Consider the following 17,696-nt stretch of genomic DNA (forward strand, 5'->3'; position numbering starts at 1 on the left):
CCTGCAGGTAGAGGGCTGAGTTCCTCAGTCTCTTTGGGGAGAGAACAGTGGTATCCTCCCATCACGGGTGAATATGGGAAAGATGAGAGAGAGGACTGCGATCCAAACGCTCTGGCTCAGTCCAGGACTCCACAAAGTCCGGCCAGATGCTTAAGCTTGCCCAAGGGAGGAAAACCTTAAAAGCAGAGACAGGAGCCTAGATTGAAGGAGGCGGGTGCACCGCCCAGGACCTGGTAGGGTGCGGGCAACGAGTGTTAGGAGTTCGAGGGCGGAGCGTAGGTCGTGGGGAGGGCGGGGAGTCAGGGGCCGCCCCCAACACACACTCGTACCGGGCCTTTGCTCTCCGCCCCGTGGGGACTGGCGGGTGGGGGCCTAGGGTGGGAAGGGGCGTGTGCCAGCTCACGCGCGCTCCCGGGAAGAAGAGGTCTAAAAGCAAAGGACGAGAGGCCCCAGCTTTTCAGAAGGAAATATCTGGGGTGTTTGCGAGAGGCTGGAGCCGGACAGTGCCGAGCCGAGGGAGAGGGCACCATGGCCGCTCTCCTGCTGCTGCCCCTGCTTCTGTTGCTGCCGCTGCTCCTGCTGAAGCTACACCTCTGGCCACAGCTGCGCTGGCTCGCGGCAGATTTGGCCTTCACCGTGCGCGCCCTACGCTGCAGACGGGCTGTTCGAGCTCGCGCCCTCGCCGCGGCTGCCGCCGATCCGAAAAGTCCCGAGGGGGGCTGCAGCCTGGCTTGGCGTCTCGCACAGTTGGCCCGGGAGCGCCCCGCGCACACCTTTCTCATTCACGGCGCGCGGCGCTTTAGCTACGCGGAGGCGGAGCGCGATAGTAACCGGGCTGCACGCGCCTTCCTGCGCGCGTGGGGCTGGGATGGGGGACCCGGGGGCTGCGGCGGCGCAGAGAGCTCCAGGGAAGGCGAACCGACGGCGCAGGGAGCGCGAGGCGCAGCCGGAAGCGGAGCGGCTCTTGCTGGGCGTGAAGGGGCCTGGACATCCGAAGTTGGAGGATCTGTGGCCCCTCTGGAGCCCGGGGCGACCGTGGCGCTGCTCCTCCCCTCCAGCCCAGAGTTCCTGTGGCTCTGGTTCGGTCTGGCCAAGGCCGGCCTGCGCGCCGCCTTTGTGCCCACCGCCCTGCGCCGGGGCCCCCTACTGCACTGCCTCCGCAGCTGCGACGCGCGCGCACTGGTGCTGGCGCCGGGTAAGGCTGTCGCGTGCGACCAACTGGGGCGAGGCCAGTCACAGAAAGGGGCGTGTCGGGGGGGGCGCTCACAGACGGGTCCGGGAAGAGGAGGAACCACCTCCCTGGGGTTCAGGAATGGGTATCTAGGTTTGCGAATAGATGGAGCTGGGTCTGTGGTTCCTCCCAAGGATTCCTGAGGCGTCAAGCTCCAGGTTCCAGATCCCTGATGGGATGGCCATCACTCCATCCTCACCCAAGAGGAGTGCCAGAAATAGGCTAAAGGGTAGGGAAGACTGGTGGGTAGCGGCAGAGCCGCGGAGCTGTGTTTCCCACCCAATGCAGAGTTCCTGGAGTCCCTGGAACCTGACCTGCCGGCCCTGAGAGCCATGGGGCTCCGCCTTTGGGCCGCAGGCCCTGTAACACCGCCTGCTGGGATCAGCGATTTGCTGGCTGCGGCCTCAACGGAAGTGGATGGGCCAGTGCCCGGGTACCTATCGGCCCCCCAGAACATAACGGACACGTGCCTGTACATCTTCACCTCGGGCACCACGGGTGAGTGCTGCACACCCCTATGTGTTACTTCCGGTAAACTAAGGCAGAGGAAGACAAGGGTCTGTGACTTCAGCTCCCAGGCCACCCCCGGGAGGATGCTGATTCCAGCGGCCACAGCCTCCCTCTCTCCAACCCTCTCACCTTCTCATTCCTCCACCTCCCCCAAAGTGCCCACATTGCCAGGACAGCCTGCTTTTCTTGTTCTCAGCTTCTGCTGCTTTCTGTGGGAAACCAAGCAGGGAGCAGAGGGAGGTGGGGCCTGGAGCTTAGACAGTCTGTACCTCCCCCTACCGCCATCCCACAGGCCTCCCCAAGGCTGCCCGGGTCAGTCATCTGAAGATCCTGCAATGCCAGGGCTTCTACCAGCTGTGCTGTGTCCACCAGGAGGATGTGATCTACTTGGCCCTCCCGCTCTACCACATGTCTGGCTCCCTGTTGGGCATCGTGGGCTGCCTGGGCATTGGTCAGTCTCCCCGCCCCACACCCATACATTTCTCCAGCAAACATCTATTAAGTGCCTACTGTGGACGGCACTGGGTTTCTTTCTTTTCTTTTTTTTTTTTTTTTTATGTACTTACCTGGGCATGCTTCCTGAGTCCTTCAGGGTAGGGAATCCAGAGGAAGGAGGAGGCAGAGCCCTACCCTCCAGGAGCTCCTGGTAAAATGGGAGAGCATTACCTACCTGCACAGACCTGAAGACTGAGCAGCTAGGGAGGCCCCACAGCTCAGAAGCTCCAGGGTCAGAGGGAAAGGAGGGTTGTGTCAGTCCGGGGAGATGGGAATAGAGAAAGGGCTGGGCTGCATGTGGGGGTGCGGAGGATGATGGGGCATCTGGGCATGGAGAATAGGGAGAGGGCATTAACCTCTCCAAGGAGAAGCAGAGGGCCCACGTCCCCTACTGAAAGTGTGAACCTCACAGAGGCCCCCCCGCTCCAGGGTCCTGCACTACAGTGAAGGCTGGTATCTGGGAAGAAGGGGGCTGGGGCTTCCCTCACAGCCCTTAACCTTCCACCTTCCTTTTCCTCCTCCCCCTGCTCTTGCAGGGGCCACAGTGGTGCTGAAATCCAAGTTCTCGGCTGGTCAGTTCTGGGAGGACTGCCAGCAGCACAGGGTGACAGTGTTCCAGTACATCGGGGAGTTGTGCCGATACCTTGTCAACCAGCCCCCGGTGCGTGGGACAGATCTGGGACAGAGCCGCTGAGGCAGGAAGATGGGTCACAGGGGGCGAGACAGCTGACAGGAGACCCTGAGACAGAGCCCAGCCTGGGAGTTGGAGGGAGAGAAAGCCAGGAGAAAGAAATGGCAGGGTGGGATGAGGGGCCTGAGATGGAGTAGGTGACACTGGGGGGCTGGGGAATGGGGACCAGCTCTTTACTTCGGAAAGCTGCCATCTTGGTGCTGAAGCTCCTGTTCCCCCTCCCTCATCGCAGACCAAGGCCGAGCACGGCCATAAGGTCCGCCTGGCAGTGGGCAGTGGGCTGCGCCCAGACACCTGGGAGCGTTTTGTGCGGCGCTTCGGGCCCCTACAGGTGCTAGAGACGTATGGAATAACAGAGGGCAACGTGGCCACTTTCAACTACACAGGACAGCGGGGTGCCGTAGGACGTGCCTCCTGGCTTTACAAGGTGAGGGGCGGGGAAGAAAGTGAGAGAAGCTGTGGAACAGCGGGAAGCTGGGGGTAAGGGAGCTCATGCCAACTGAAATGACAGAGTCCTGGGTCTCCCTTCCCCCAGCGCCTCTTCCCCTTCTCTTTGATTCGCTACGATGTCACCACAGGGGAGCCAGTTCGGGATGCCTGGGGGCACTGTGTGGCCACATCTCCTGGTTGGTGCTCAGGTGGGGAGGGCGGGGGTGGTGAAGCTGACAGAGGATGATTGAGACTGAGCGGTGGGGTGGGAGACAGGAGGCTCTGGGCGAGGCAGGCAGCCACCCTTGACCCCAGTGACTCTGCCAGGTGAGCCAGGGCTGCTGGTGGCCCCAGTGAGCCAGCAGTCCCCATTCTTGGGCTACGCTGGGGGCCCAGAGCTGACCCTGGGAAAGCTGCTGAAGGATGTCTTCCAGCCTGGGGATGTTTTCTTCAACACTGGAGACCTGTTAGTCTGTGATGACCAAGGCTTTCTTCGCTTCCATGACCGTACTGGAGATACTTTCAGGTATCTGCCTATAACTTCCTGGTTCTTCGTCCTTGACATCTGATCTCTGGGGCCTCGACTCCTAATCTCCCACCTTGACCCAGCTCTTCATATAATCTCTCATTCTTAGACCTCCTAAACCCTTAATCCCCATGACAGTCTGGCACCCTGGCTTTTGGCCTCACCCCTGACCTTTTTCTCTCTCCACCCAGCTCATAAGGCCCTGACCCCTGACTCACACTTTTGAATCTCTGCTCTTTGGCAGATGGAAGGGGGAAAATGTGGCCACAACCGAGGTGGCAGAGGTCTTAGAGGCCCTCGATTTTCTTCTGGAGGTTAACGTCTATGGAGTCACTGTGCCAGGTGCCTAGGTGTGGGAGGTGGGGGAGGCACCCAACCCACCACCCCAAATGGGCAACACTTGGTGCAAGGAGCATGAGAGCTTCATGATCAGCCATGGGGTGGCTCACCCTGTCTCCCACACCCACCAGGGCATGAAGGAAGGGCTGGGATGGTAGCCCTGGTGCTGCGTCCGCCCCACTCTTTGGACCTTGTGCGGCTCTATATCCAGGTTTCTGAGAACTTGCCGCCTTATGCCCGGCCTCGATTCCTAAGACTCCAGGTAACCACCTTCTTCTGCTCCACGTATCCACAACATGGCTCCCAAACTCCACAAAGGGGCCTCCGGGGATAGCACAGTCTGTGACGAGGAAGCACAGTTCCTTCCCCGACACCTGCTTTTCACACCCTTCTTTGTCTCTATCCACTCTTTCTCCTAGTCTGGCTCTTTCATTTCCCTGTCACCTCTCCCTCCAAAACCCAGACTGCATATTCCCTTTCCCCAGACCTGCCCCTCACCCTCCACATCCAACTGGACACCTTACAGAGGCTGACCCCTGGACTGGCACAAAGGGCAGGATCCCTTGTCCTTCAGCTCCCGTGGGCCCCTCTCTCCCTGTCCCCAGGAGTCTTTGGCCACCACAGAGACCTTCAAACAGCAGAAGGTCCGCATGGCAAGTGAGGGCTTTGACCCGAGCTTACTGCCCGACCCACTCTACATTCTGGACCAGGCTGCGGGTGCCTACCTGCCCCTCACAGCTGCCCGGCACAGTGCCCTGCTGTCCGGGGACCTTCGCATCTGAGAGCCCCTCGTGTCCGAGGGGCCTGAGGGGAGGGGTCTAGTGGGATGGGGGGCATTGCAGGTGACCTGGTGCTGTCAGGGATCTTTTCTATACCAGATTTGTAATTGTTTTTTGTAATAAATGGGGCCAGAGCCTCTCCGACTCAGCCCATCCGATCTACAGTGTCTGTCTTGTGTCTGTCTGTTGACCTGCTTTTCCCTGTGCAGGTTCCCCTGGCAGGGAGCCACAGGCCCTGCGTTCCTGCCGTGACTATGTGGGCAGAGTGCAGTATCTGGATCTGGGTGTTTTTCCTCTCAGATGATCCCATCAGACCCTTGTCCTCAAAAACCCCTGGTGACTGCTGTCTGTCTGTGCACGTGTGTCCTGTCCCAGTTTTACCCCTAAGTGCAGGGCCACTGCTGCTCGGTCTGGGGAGCTGGGCCCGAAGCTGCCTCTGAGGACCCCAGGGGTTGTCTCAAGTGGCTGAGGTGGACAGAAGCACACAGAACGTAGCCCCTGTGGCAGCCATCACTTCTCCACAGAATCAGGTGTGGTCAGGGCTTGGGAAGAGTCTCAACCAGGCAAAACACATGTTTGACTTGGGCGGGGGGAAAGGGTGTTCTAGACCCTCTACCCCCTCACAGCTCTCTGATAAGCCAGTCGGGGTGGGGGGAAAGTGGGGCAGAAGTAGCAGCAGGTGGGGGCCCCTCAGGTTCTGGGTGGGGAAAGTTTGAAGTCCCTCTTTAGAGTAAGACTTATAGTATATGTGAAGGGTTGGGAGAAGGGATGGTGGGAAACAAATGGTGAAGAAAAAAAAAAAAAGTCTCCTGAATGAGGAGTCAAAAAAGTTCACCATCTAAAAGCTTGAAATGATGAAGCTGCCTGTTTCTTTCTCTTGGGGCCTAAAGTTCTCCTCTATTTTGAGCTATAAACTAAACCCATTGCCGACGAGTCGATTGCGACTCATAGCAACCCCATACGACAGAGTAGAGCTACCCTATAGGGTTTTCAAGAAGCAGGTGGTGGATTCAAATTGCCGATCTTTCGGCTAGCAGCTGAGCTCTTAACCACTGCACCACCATAAGTCGGAATCGACTGAACGGCAGCAGGTTTTTTATTTTGAGCTATGGGTCCCTCAAAATATTCTTTGGTGAGTGGCATCTGGGGTCTTAAAAGCTTTTGAGCAGCCATCTAAGATGTGTCAACTGGTCCCATCCCATGTGGAGCAAAGGAGAATGAAGAACAACCAATGACACAAGGAAAATATTAGCCCAAGAAACTAAAGGACCGCATGAACCAGACTCCACCAGCCTGAGACTGGAAGAACTAGATGGTGCCCAGCTCCCACCAATGATGGCCCCAACAGGGAACACAACAGAGTACCAGACAGAGCAGGAGAAAAGTGTGGAGCAGAACTCAGATTAAAAAGTAAAAAGACCAGATGTAATGGTCTCACAGAGACTGGAGGAACCTCCAAAACTATGGCTCCTGGACACACTGTTAACCCACAACAGAAACCATTCCGGAAGCCCACTCTTCAGATAAAGATTAGCTAGGACCATAAAACAAAAAATAATACACACGAGGAATGTGCTTCTTAGTTCAATCAGATACTTGAGACCAAATGGGCAGCTCTTGTCCTGAGGCAGGATGAGAAGGCAGGAAGGGACAGGAACTGGTCAAATGGACACAGGGAGCCCAGCGGGGAAAAGGGTAGTGTGTTGTGACATTGTGGGGCTTGCAACTATGTCACAAAACAGTATGTGTATAAATTATTTTTTTATGAGAAATTAACTTGAGCTGTAAACTTTCACCTAAAGCACAATTAAAAAAAAAAAAAATCTGCTTTCCCTTGGGTTATCTTTCTCCTTCTAACCCCTCTCCCTAACATGGGAAATGAGGGGACACACCCCAACACCAACTTTGGGTTCCCATTGCTAACCCTCCTGTTCCCAAACTTACACCTTCCCCCACCCAGTGCAGCATCATTTACAGACTAGTTCTGGCTCACCGCTCAGGTGCAGGTGACATCTTCATGCACTGAGCAATACCTGAGCAATCTGCTCACCGCTAGCCTGCCCGGAGCAGAGCACCATAGTTAGGGCATGGCTGGGGGGTGGGAGGAAGGTGCACCAGCAGCTGGCAGCGGGGCATGCTTGGGGGTGGGGGCGCATCAGCAGCCAGCAGGGGTGCGCCTCCTGCAGCTTTCCTGACAGACCTCAACTCTTCAGCCTTCCCAGACTGTGAGCTGAGCGGCCTTCTCCTCCCTTGTGGAATCACACACCCAGTTCTCTTCCCTACAGCCCCTGCTTCATTTGGTCTAAATCTGTGGCTAGTCTGAACCAAGATGTGCCGTTAAGTGTAAAATACACACCAGGCTTCAAAGATGTGACCCTAATACCTTGCAACCTGTTTTCACCTTTTCAAAATGGGTAATTGAGAGCTTGATGTAACTATCACCATAATGATATACTAAGTAACCTGTAAACATTTTTTTTGTTGCACCAGCAGCACTGGTCTCTTTCCAAAGGGATGCGAGTCCTCTCGGCTCCTATGCCTTGGTCTCTCTCCTCTTTGTTCTCTTGAGAAATGGCCTTCAGCCTGCAAGATGGCAGCTAGAAAGGCTGCCTGGCGGTTTTGGTCTGCAACTTTCTTGCTCCTTAGAGTGGACTTGGCAGGCCAGTTCCACCAGCTGAGAGATTCTTATGTAAGTTTTTTTTTCAGCCTGTTACAAACTTATAGAGTCCAGATGTTCGACACACATATCTTTAGTTTAATAAAAAGTTTCTTGTAGTTGTTTTGTGATGTATATGACCATCTGTAGGCTATGTGCTTAAAAGCATTAGGTAATCTTTGCCAAAATGACAAACAAGCTCTGATGTAAAAATTGCCTTTGGTGGGACTCCATAAAGGACAGCCTGCTTTGCTGTCGGGACCCCTCCATTGGTGTCACCTCCTAATAAACTTTCTCTCTCTTTCTGACTTGGAGTATGTTTCTTTGGCTCGACTGCTCCAGAGCAAGGACCCCAATCGGGTAACAAAGAGTTAGTACAAAAAAAAACAAAAAAAACCTTCTCATTAATAACTGTTTTAAATTGCTGGAGGAACCCTCCTAAACCTATTGCCCTGAGATAATCTTTAAATCAGGAACCCTGGTGGTACAATGGTTAAGTGCTCTGCTGTTAACCAAAAGCTGGGTGGTTCGAGCCCATCAGCAGCTCCTAGGCAGAAAGACCCAGAGATCTGCTCCTATAAAGACTGACCCAAAACCAGGGCCTAAGAAACCCTGTGGGACAGCTCTACCCTACCCGATAGCGTCATTGTGAGTCAGAATCAACTCCACAGCACACAACAACGATAATCTTTAAACCTTAAACCACAAATATCCCCTGAAGTCTTCTTTAAACCAAACAACATCTTAGCTTAATTAGTAAAGAACGCCTGCCTTGAGCATTGTGTGGTTTTAAAGCGCTATATGGAAACAAGTTGACAACAGCAACTTGCAAGGTTAGAAAGGAAGCTTAGGGGGCAGTGAGTTTATGTTAATGGTGGAGGAACAATTCAGAAAAGGAGGGTGAGAAAGGTTGCACAACTTGAAGAATCTAATCCATGTCACTGAATTATACCTGTAGAAATCATTGAATTGGTGTAGGTTTTGCTGTGTATATTTTTAACACCAACAAAAAATTAATTATTTTTAAAATAATTGTTTTATATTGCTTCCATGTTGAAACACTGTTTAGGATGTATTGGGTGAAATCAAATACATCAGAATTAATTTCAATTGTTTCTTTTTTACTTTTTAAATTGTGGCATCTAGAAAATTTAGAATTACATGTGTAGCTCCCATCATATTTCTACTGAACAGACTGGTCCAAATCCTGTCCTGACTCCTCACTCTGCAGACTCACAAATATGCTTTGGCAACGTCAGCTGGGAGGAAAAGGGGCAGGTTCTGTTGTAAGAGGCCGGGTGGGAATCTATGCCTGGCATTCTGTCCTCGAGTCCTATGTTCAGACAGTGGCTCGGCTCTTTGAATCACCTTCATCACAGAGGCTATAACTAGTGGTGGAAATTGCAAACCGCAAGAAGGCAGACTTTTGATCCAAAAGAATTAGGTTTTCCCACAATACATTGAAATAAAATACATGGCATTATGAAGTAACTTGCAAAGATGAAACAATTGTTGGTCCTCAGGTGATATTATAGATTGAATTATCCTAACTCCTGTGCCAGTAAATATGACCCTGTTTGAAAATAAGGGGTTTCTTTTGTTATGTTAATGAGGTCATACCAGAGTAGGGTGAATCCTAAATCTAATCACTTCTAAGTAGCGTCTTATAAAGAGGGCAGAATAGACACTGAGACACACAGGGAGAGATGCCATGTGAAGACTGAGGCAGGTGAGAATCTACAGGCTCAGGAATGCCAAGGATTGCCAGTAGTTACTAAAAGTTGGAGCAAACAGGGAAGGACCCGCCCCTAGAGCCAATGATGACTTGGACTTCTAGCCTCCTGAACTGTGAGAAAATTAATTTCTTTAAAGCCACCCACTTGTATTTCTGTTACAGCCAACACCAGCACAGGGGAGCAGGGCCATTCTCTTTCACAGGAGGCTGGACAACCACTTTCGAAAACCGGAGTGGGGCGGACGGGAGAACCTCTCTCACCCAGTCCTCAAATCCCGACAGTGTTCTCACTCTTGTGACTGTGAACTTTCCTCGGGTACTTGAGGGCACGTGACCTTGACAAATAAAAAGGTAAAGGGCACCCCATCCGAAATCCGCGTCGAAGGCAGGGGTGGGCAAGCTTTGTCATTTGTTTTTGTACAGCCAGTCAGCCAAAAACGGTTTTTATATTTTTAAAGGGTTAGAAAAAAATCAAAAGAAATATATTTTGTGACGCAAAGATCGCGCGAACGTTAGAAATTCACTGTCCATAAAGTTTTATTGGAACACAGTCACGCTCATTCGTTCATACATTGTCAGTGGTTGCTTTTGTGCTACGTAGAGTTGAGTAGTCACCACAGAGACCGTATGGCCTGCGAAGCGTAAAATATTTACCATGTGGCCCTTGACAGTAAGTTTGCCGACCCCTGCCTGCTCTAAGGCCTTGACCATCCCTCGGCCCTCTTTCCCGTTTGGCTGCAGTTTTACAAGCCACAGACGAAGGAAGCCCACCCCGCCAGAGACGCTCGGGTGCGCCGCGTTGGGCCCCACGGAGTGGGGACCTGGCTCGACACGGACGGTCCCGGAGGCCCCCTCAAGCGACGCTTGGTGACTATTTCCTGCTGTGCTCCGCAAAAAAAAACAAAGTTCCCAGCTTCAAGAGCTCCGAGAAAGCCGCGCAAAGAACGGCCGCAACGGGCGGGAGGCGCAGCTGCCTCCACAGCACCCAACAGTCGTCCGCCCTGCGGGCTAAAGCGGGGCTGCGACGCGCGCCTGCGCAAACCGCGCCTCATGGCACAAGCGCCGATTGGCTGGCTACCCAGCGGTCCCGCCCACGTTCCCTAGGGGGAGAAGGCGGGGCTGTACCCGGGAGGGGGAGGGGTCATCCTGCATGGGCGGAGCGAGTTCCTCCGCCCCTTCTGACACAGGAGAGACGCCTGCGCCCTTGGGCGCCGCCCACGCAAGCTGGAGCTTTATGTGAAAAATAAACGCATGGAGGCGCAGGGCTGGAGTATCTCTACTTCTTGAACCTTTAGGGGGCAAACTGCGTGGGGCAAATTTTTTTTGATTGAGATATAATTCATGTATCACTAAATTCACCCCTTTAAAGTGTAAAGTTGAGTGTGTTTGTATCTTCACAAAGTTGTGCAACCGTGGGGTCAGTGATTCAGACTCATAGCGAGCTTAGAAGATAGACTAGAACTGCCCAGAGGCTTTGCCAGGCTGTAATCTTCATGGAAGCAGATCGCCAGGTCTTAGCCATTAGCAGGCACCCCTCCTTTTCCCCAACGCTACCCCTCCTCCCTGTTGTTAGCTGCAGTGGAGTCGACCGGGCTCATGGCGACCAGAACCAAACACTTCCCCGTCCTGTGCCATTCCTACTATGGCTTGCTGATCCGACTGTTGTGACCCATAGGATTTTTGTTGGCTGATTTTCAAGTTGCCAAGCCTTTCTCTCCCCTCTCCCTTCTCTCCCTCAGGCAACCACTAGTCTACTTCCTTTATCTATGGATTTACTTATCTGGCTCGTACAAATAGAATCTTATAACACGTGGCCTTTTGGGCCTGGCTTCCTTCACTTAGCATTGTTTTCAAGGTTCATCCATGCTGTAGCATGTATCAGTTCTTCATTCCTTTTCATAGTTGAATAATACTCCATTGTATACTACTTTTTGTTTATCCATTCATCTGGTGATGGGCATTTATGGGCTCCTTCCTCTTTTTGGTTATTTTGAGTAATGCTGCTGTGAACATTTGGGTACAAGTTTTTGTGTGGACCTGTGTTTTCATTTCTCTTGGTTACACGCAGTGGCACAGTGGTTAAAACATTTGGCGGCTAACCAAAAGTTTGAAGGTCCCACCAGCCGTGGGAGAAGGATGTAGCAGTCTGCTTCCGTAAAGATTTACAGTCTTGGAAACCCTATGGGGCAGTTCTACTCTGTCCTATAGGGTTGTTATGAGTTAGAATCGACTCGATAGCAGTGGGTTGTTATATACAGTAAAGCCTGCTAAAGCTGGAATCTGTGTAAAGCAGAAACCTGTCAGAGAAGGAAAACCCAAATACTTTCCTAAAACTAGCAATAGAAAAGTGATAACACTGCACCCTGTCAAAGGCGGAGAACTGAGACCTGGAAAAACAAGGCAGTCCCATCCAGTTCTAGCTCTCACAGGTTTCGCTGTATCTAGGAGTTTTAGGAGTGGAATCACTGCATCATAAGGTAACTCTAAAAGTCTCCGGGTGGCACAAAGGGTTAAGTGCTTGACTACTAACCGAAAGGTTAGCGGTTCGACCCACCCAGGGGCTGCCTGAAACCCTACAGAGCACAGTTCTACTCTGACGCTCATGGGTCACCATGAGTCAAAATCGACTCAATGGCAACTAACAACAACAACACGCTAACTCTACCTTGTGCTGTGTGAAGGTTCTCATTTCCGCATGGTAACACGTGTTACGGTCTGGCCTTTTTTATTCTAGCCATCCTAGTGGTTGTAAAGTGGTATCTCGTGGTTTTGATTTGCATTTTCCTGATGGCTAATGATGTTGAGTATCTTTTCATGCACTTACTGGTCCTTTTTAGATCCTCTTTGGAAAAATGTCTGTCCAAATCCTTTGCTCATTTTTGAATAGGGTTAATTTTTCTTCTTATTGTTGGGTTTTAAGAGTTTTTTATATATTCAGGATACAAGTCTCTTACATATGATTTGCAAATATTTTTCCCTATCTTTGGGTTGTCTTTTTGGTTTCTTGATAGTGTCCTTTGAAGCACAAAGGTTTTAGATTTTGATGAAGTATAATTTATCTGTTTTTTCTATGGGGAGAATCTTGCAAGGTTGGTTTTTCTCTAAGGACAAAAAAGATGAAAAGAAATCTTACATTTCATTTGGTAGTATTATCACTTGAAACTATTTTATGGCATATTGTAGAATAGCGCATATATTAGGAGTCAGCAGAGTCCCTGGTGGTGAAATGGCTCAACTACTAACTGAAAGGTTGGCAGTTCAAAACCACCCAGATGCACCTGAGAAGAAAGGCCTGGTGATCTGCTTTCAGAAGGTCACAGCTTTGAAATCCCTATGGAGTGCAGTCCTACTCTGCAACACATGGGGTCGCCATGAGTCGGAATCCACCAGATGGCAAATAGATTTTTTTTTTTATTGTCAAAACAAGGGAAAAAAAGATAAAAGTATTTTTAAAACAAGGGCAAAAAGATAAAAGTATAAAATAAGTAAAAAGCCTATAGTGTCACTAAAAAGACCTAGAAGCAATGACAATTCAACACCAATGCACTCTCCTGGCCTGGCACCCAGCTCCTTGGAGGAAGTGTTGATTCTAGGTCTGGGACAGGAAATATTCAGGATAAGCCCAGGGCATCTTGTGCCATAGGGCAAAGAATGGGGGGCGGGGGTGGGGAGCACGTAAGAGCAAAATGATGCAGCGATCCCAGGGGCCTAAAATAGGATAATTTGAATGTAAAAAGGATTGATGAATGCACTTGAAACATTGAATGTAAAAATAATAATAACAGTTCAGAGTGATACTAAAGAGAAAGAGAGAAAGGGAGAGAAACACACTGGATACAATAGAAGGAATTAGAGCACTAACTCCCTCCTCTGAAAAATGGCAATTAAAGGAAAAAAGCTCATTGCCATCGAGTTGATTCTGACTCCTAGTGACCCTATAGGACAATGTAGAACTGCCCCATAGGTTTTCCAAAAAGCACCTGGTGGATTTGAACTGCTGACCTTTTGGTTAGCAGCCAAACTCTTAACCACTACTCCATGAGGGTTTCCAACCCAAGGAAAGAATTAAGCATTTTTTCCTCCTTTCCTGTATGAACTGTATTTCAGGGTTACCAAATAGTCCTAGTTGATGAGGAAAACTTCATTTTTACAGAAGAATTCCAGTTAATAAACGAGAAAGGAATTATAGAATTGGAAAATCATCATTTTGTAACCATTAATGAGATAATTCAGTTAAGTGCTTGGCTGCTAACTGAAAGGCTGACAGTTTGAATGAACCCATCCAAGCTGCTCTGTGGGGGAAAGACCCGGCGATCTGCTCCTGTAAAGATTACAATCAAGAAACCCTATGAGGCAGTTCTACTCTGTCACATGGGGTCGCTCTGAGCTGGAATCTGACAAGAACAACAATAAAGAATTGAAGCTCAGTGGTAGAATTCTTGCCTTCCGTGTGGGAGACCCAGGTTCAATTCTTAGCCAACGCACCTCAAGCACAGCTACCACCCATCTGTCAATGGAGGCTCGTGTGTTGCTACAACGCTGAACAAGTTTCAGCGGAGCTACCACCACTAGTCTGTCAGTTTTTCATACTGTGATGGCATGCACGTTGTTGTGATCCTGGGAGCTATGCCACTGGTATCTCAGATACCAGTTGGGTTACCTATGGTGGACAGGTTTCGGTGGAGCTTCCAGACTAATACAGACTAGAAAAAAGACCTGGCAATCTGCTTCCAAAATTAGCCAATGAAAACTTTATAGATAGCAACAGAACATTGTCTGATGAGCCCCTCAGGTTGGAAGGCACTCAAAATACCACTGGGGAAGAGTTGACTCCTCAGAGTAGAGTAGACCTTTATGACATGGAAGGAGTAAATAAAGCCTTCTGGACCTTTATATGCTGTTGTAGCATAACTCAAAATGGGAAGCAACAGCTGTAAACATCCATTAATAATAAAAACATGGAATGTATGAAATATAAATCAAGGAAAATTGGAAATTGTCAAAAATGAAACCGAATGCTTAGAAATTGATATCCTAGGCTTTAGTGAGCTGAAATGGATTGGTATTGGCCATTTTGAACCTGACAATCATATGGTTTACTACACTGAGAACAACAAATTGAAGAGACACAGCACTGCATTCATCTTCAAAAAGAACATTTCAAGATTTATCCTGAAGTACAATGCTGTCAGTGATAGGATAATATCCACACGCCTACAAGGAAACCAGTTAGTACAACTATTATCCAAATCTACACACCACCCAAGAATGCCAGAGATGAAAAAATTGAAGATTTTTATGAACCGTTGCAGTCTGAAATTGATCAAGTGTGCAATCAAGATGCATTGATAGTTACTGGTGATTGGAATGCAACAAAAAAGAGGGATCAATAGTTGGAAAATATGACCGGTTTAATAGGAATGATGCTGGAGATCGAATGATGGAATTCTGCAAAACCAATGATTTATTCATCAGAAATACTTTTTTCCAACAATACAAACAACGGCTATACACATGGCCCTCACAGGACGGATTATATAGGAATCAAATAGACCACATCTGTGGAAAGAGACAATGAAGAAACTCAGTATTATCAGTCCAGACAAATCCAGGAGCTGACTGCAGAACGGACCATCAATTGCTTGTGTGCAAGTTCAAGTTGACACATATTTTGGGGGACACAGTTCAATCCATGACACTCTCCTAGAGCCTCCAGAAAGGATGCAGCCCTGCTGACATCTTGATTTAAACCCAGTGAGACCCACTTGGAACTTCTGACCTGCAGAGCTGTAGGATAATGAATTTATGTTGTTTAAATTTTCAGTAATTCAATACAGCAGCAATAGGAAACTAATACAGGTAGTTGTTATTGTTGTTAGGTGTCGTTGGGTCAATTCCGACTCACAGTGAACTTAGGTATAACAAACGAAATGTTGTCCAGTCCTATGCCATGCTCACAATCATTTCTCTTTGAGCCCATTGTTGCAGTCACTGTGTCAGTCCATCTTGTTGAGGGTCTTCCTCTTTTTCCCTGACCCTCTACTTTACCAAACATGATGACCTTCATCAGGGATTGGACCCTCCTGATAATGTGTCCAAAGTAAGAGAGATGAAGTCTCACCATTCTCACTTCTAAGGAGCAATCTGGCTGTAATTCTTCCAAGACATATTTGCTCTTTTTTCTGACAGTCCGTAGTCTATTCAATATCCTTTGACAACACCACAATTCAAATGCGTCAGTCCTCTTTGGTCTTTCTTATTCATTGTCCAGCTTTCGTATGCCTGTGAGGTGACTGAAAATACCATGGCTTTGGTGATAATTTTTTTGGAAGTAGATCACCAGGCCTTCCTCCCAAGGCATCTCTGGGTGGACTCAAACCTCTGATCTTTTGGTTAGTAGCTGAGGGTTAACCATTTGTACCTCCCAGGGACTCCCATTAATCATTGTTGTTGTTAAGTGCTGTTGAGTCTGTTCCAACTCATAATGACCCTCTGTACCACAGAACAAAAAGCTGCCCGGTCCTGCACCACCCTCACAATCATTGTTATGCTTGAGCCCATTGTTGCAGCCACTGTGTCAATTCATCTTATTGACTGTCTTCTTCTTTTCCACTGACCTTCCACTTTACCAAGGGACTGATCTCTCCTGTTTAACTGATTAATCCATTAATCATTATGGAAATGCAAATCAAAGCTACAATGAGGCTATTATCAACAAAAATACAGGAAATAACAATTGTTGGCAAGGACGTGGAGAAATTGGCACCTTTGTCCTTGGCTGGTGGGAATGTAAAATGTACAGCAGTTATGGAAAACATTTTGGTAGTTCTTCAAAAAGTTAAACCCAGTAATTCCACTCCTAGGTATAGAGTAAGTCCCCCCTTATTGGGGAAGGGTAAGTTCCAAGGCCCCCTTCCGTGTGTATGCCTGAAACAACTGATGGTAGTGAACCCTATATATACTATGTTTTGACCTATACATACATACCTGTGATAATGTTTAATTTATAAGTTAGGCACAGTAAGAGATTAATAACAATAATTAATAATAAAATATAACAATTATAACAGTATACTGCAATAAAAGTTATGTGAATGTGGTCCATGGGTGGGATGGAGCAGGAAGGCGAGAGATTTCATCAGCTACTCATTTAACATTTTCAGACCACACATGACTGCGGGTAATGGAAACCCGGAAAATGAAACCGCAAATGGAGAGGGGGACTACTGTACATACAAAAGAATTGAAAGCAGGGACTCAAATGAATACTTGTACAGCAATGTTCACTGCAATATTATTAACAATAGCCAAGTGTCCATCCACAGATAAATGGATAATTAAAACGTGGTATATACACAAAGGACACCCTGGTGGCGTAGTGGTTACGTGCTACGGCTGCTAACCAAAGGGTCGGCAGTTCAAATCTGCCAGGCGCTCCTTGGAAACCCTATGGGGCAGTTCTACTCTGTCCTGTACGGTCGCTACGAATTGGAATCGACTCTACCGCAGTGGGTTTGGTTTTTTTTTTTAATATATATACATACAACAGAATAGTATTCAGTCATAAAGAGAAATGCAGCTCTGATACATGCTACTCCATAGGTAATACACCTCGAAAACATTATAGGAGGTGAAATAAACTAGTTGCTGTTGAGTTGATTTCTGCCCATGGTGACCCCATGTGTTGCAGAGTAGAACTGCGCTCCATAGGGTTTTCATGGCTGTGGCCTTTCAAAAGCAGATGGCCAGGCTTTTCTTCCAGGGGCCTCTGGGTGTGCTCAAACCACCAACTTGGTTGTTAGCAGCCCAGTGCTTAACCATTTGCACCACCCAGGGACTCCACTTAGTGAAATAAGTCAGACACAAAAGGACAAATATTATATGATCCCCTTTATGTGAAATATTCAGAACAGCCAAACACATAGAAACAAAAGTAGTGATTACCCAAGGGCTAGGGAGAATGGGAAGTTATTGTTTAAATGTAAAAATTTAAAAACTCATTTAAAAAAAAAAAGGAGGAGGAGGAGGGGGGAGGAGGAGGAGAAGAAGTAGTTAGTGGCCCTTAAAGTGCAAAGCATTTTGATTGGCACAACTCTGAGAGACAGAACCTGACTGTCTTCCCATTGCACAGGTGAGGGGATCTCAGAGGCGAAGGACACTAGCCCAAGGCAGGATGGCTGGCTGGTGGCAGAGCCAGGACTTGAACTCAGGTCTTCAGTATCAGTCATTCTCTTTCATCCTGTGGGCCAAGCTGGGGCATGGATTCTGAGATGATGAGTCATCTTCTTGTGGGTATTGGAGAGTG

At 49.0% G+C, this 17,696-nt stretch overlaps 1 protein-coding gene across 1 annotated transcript; it reads left to right on the plus strand.

The window, feature by feature from the left end:
• The first annotated feature begins 355 nt into the window (after positions 1–355).
• On the plus strand, positions 356–5,140 carry SLC27A3 (solute carrier family 27 member 3). Its single transcript, XM_049880564.1, has 10 exons — positions 356–1,195; positions 1,520–1,729; positions 2,034–2,192; positions 2,773–2,897; positions 3,160–3,354; positions 3,463–3,553; positions 3,684–3,882; positions 4,127–4,224; positions 4,353–4,483; positions 4,827–5,140. Exons 1-10 carry the CDS (start codon positions 529–531, stop codon positions 5,001–5,003), a joined length of 2,052 nt encoding a protein of 683 aa, XP_049736521.1. The 5' UTR covers positions 356–528; the 3' UTR covers positions 5,004–5,140.
• The last annotated feature ends 12,556 nt before the right edge of the window (positions 5,141–17,696 follow it).

Source organism: Elephas maximus, chromosome 3 (genome assembly GCF_024166365.1).
Source record: "Elephas maximus indicus isolate mEleMax1 chromosome 3, mEleMax1 primary haplotype, whole genome shotgun sequence".
Classification (NCBI taxonomy): Eukaryota; Metazoa; Chordata; class Mammalia; order Proboscidea; family Elephantidae; genus Elephas; species Elephas maximus.

Excerpts from the sequence above, each read along its gene's own strand:
- SLC27A3 (XM_049880564.1), top strand. The coding sequence starts at position 529 with ATGGCCGCTCTCCTGCTGCTGCCCCTGCTTCTGTTGCTGCCGCTGCTC. Across the intron at positions 1,196-1,519 it reads CGCACTGGTGCTGGCGCCGG|AGTTCCTGGAGTCCCTGGAA; the intron begins GTAAGGCTGTCG and ends CACCCAATGCAG. Across the intron at positions 1,730-2,033 it reads CTTCACCTCGGGCACCACGG|GCCTCCCCAAGGCTGCCCGG; the intron begins GTGAGTGCTGCA and ends GCCATCCCACAG.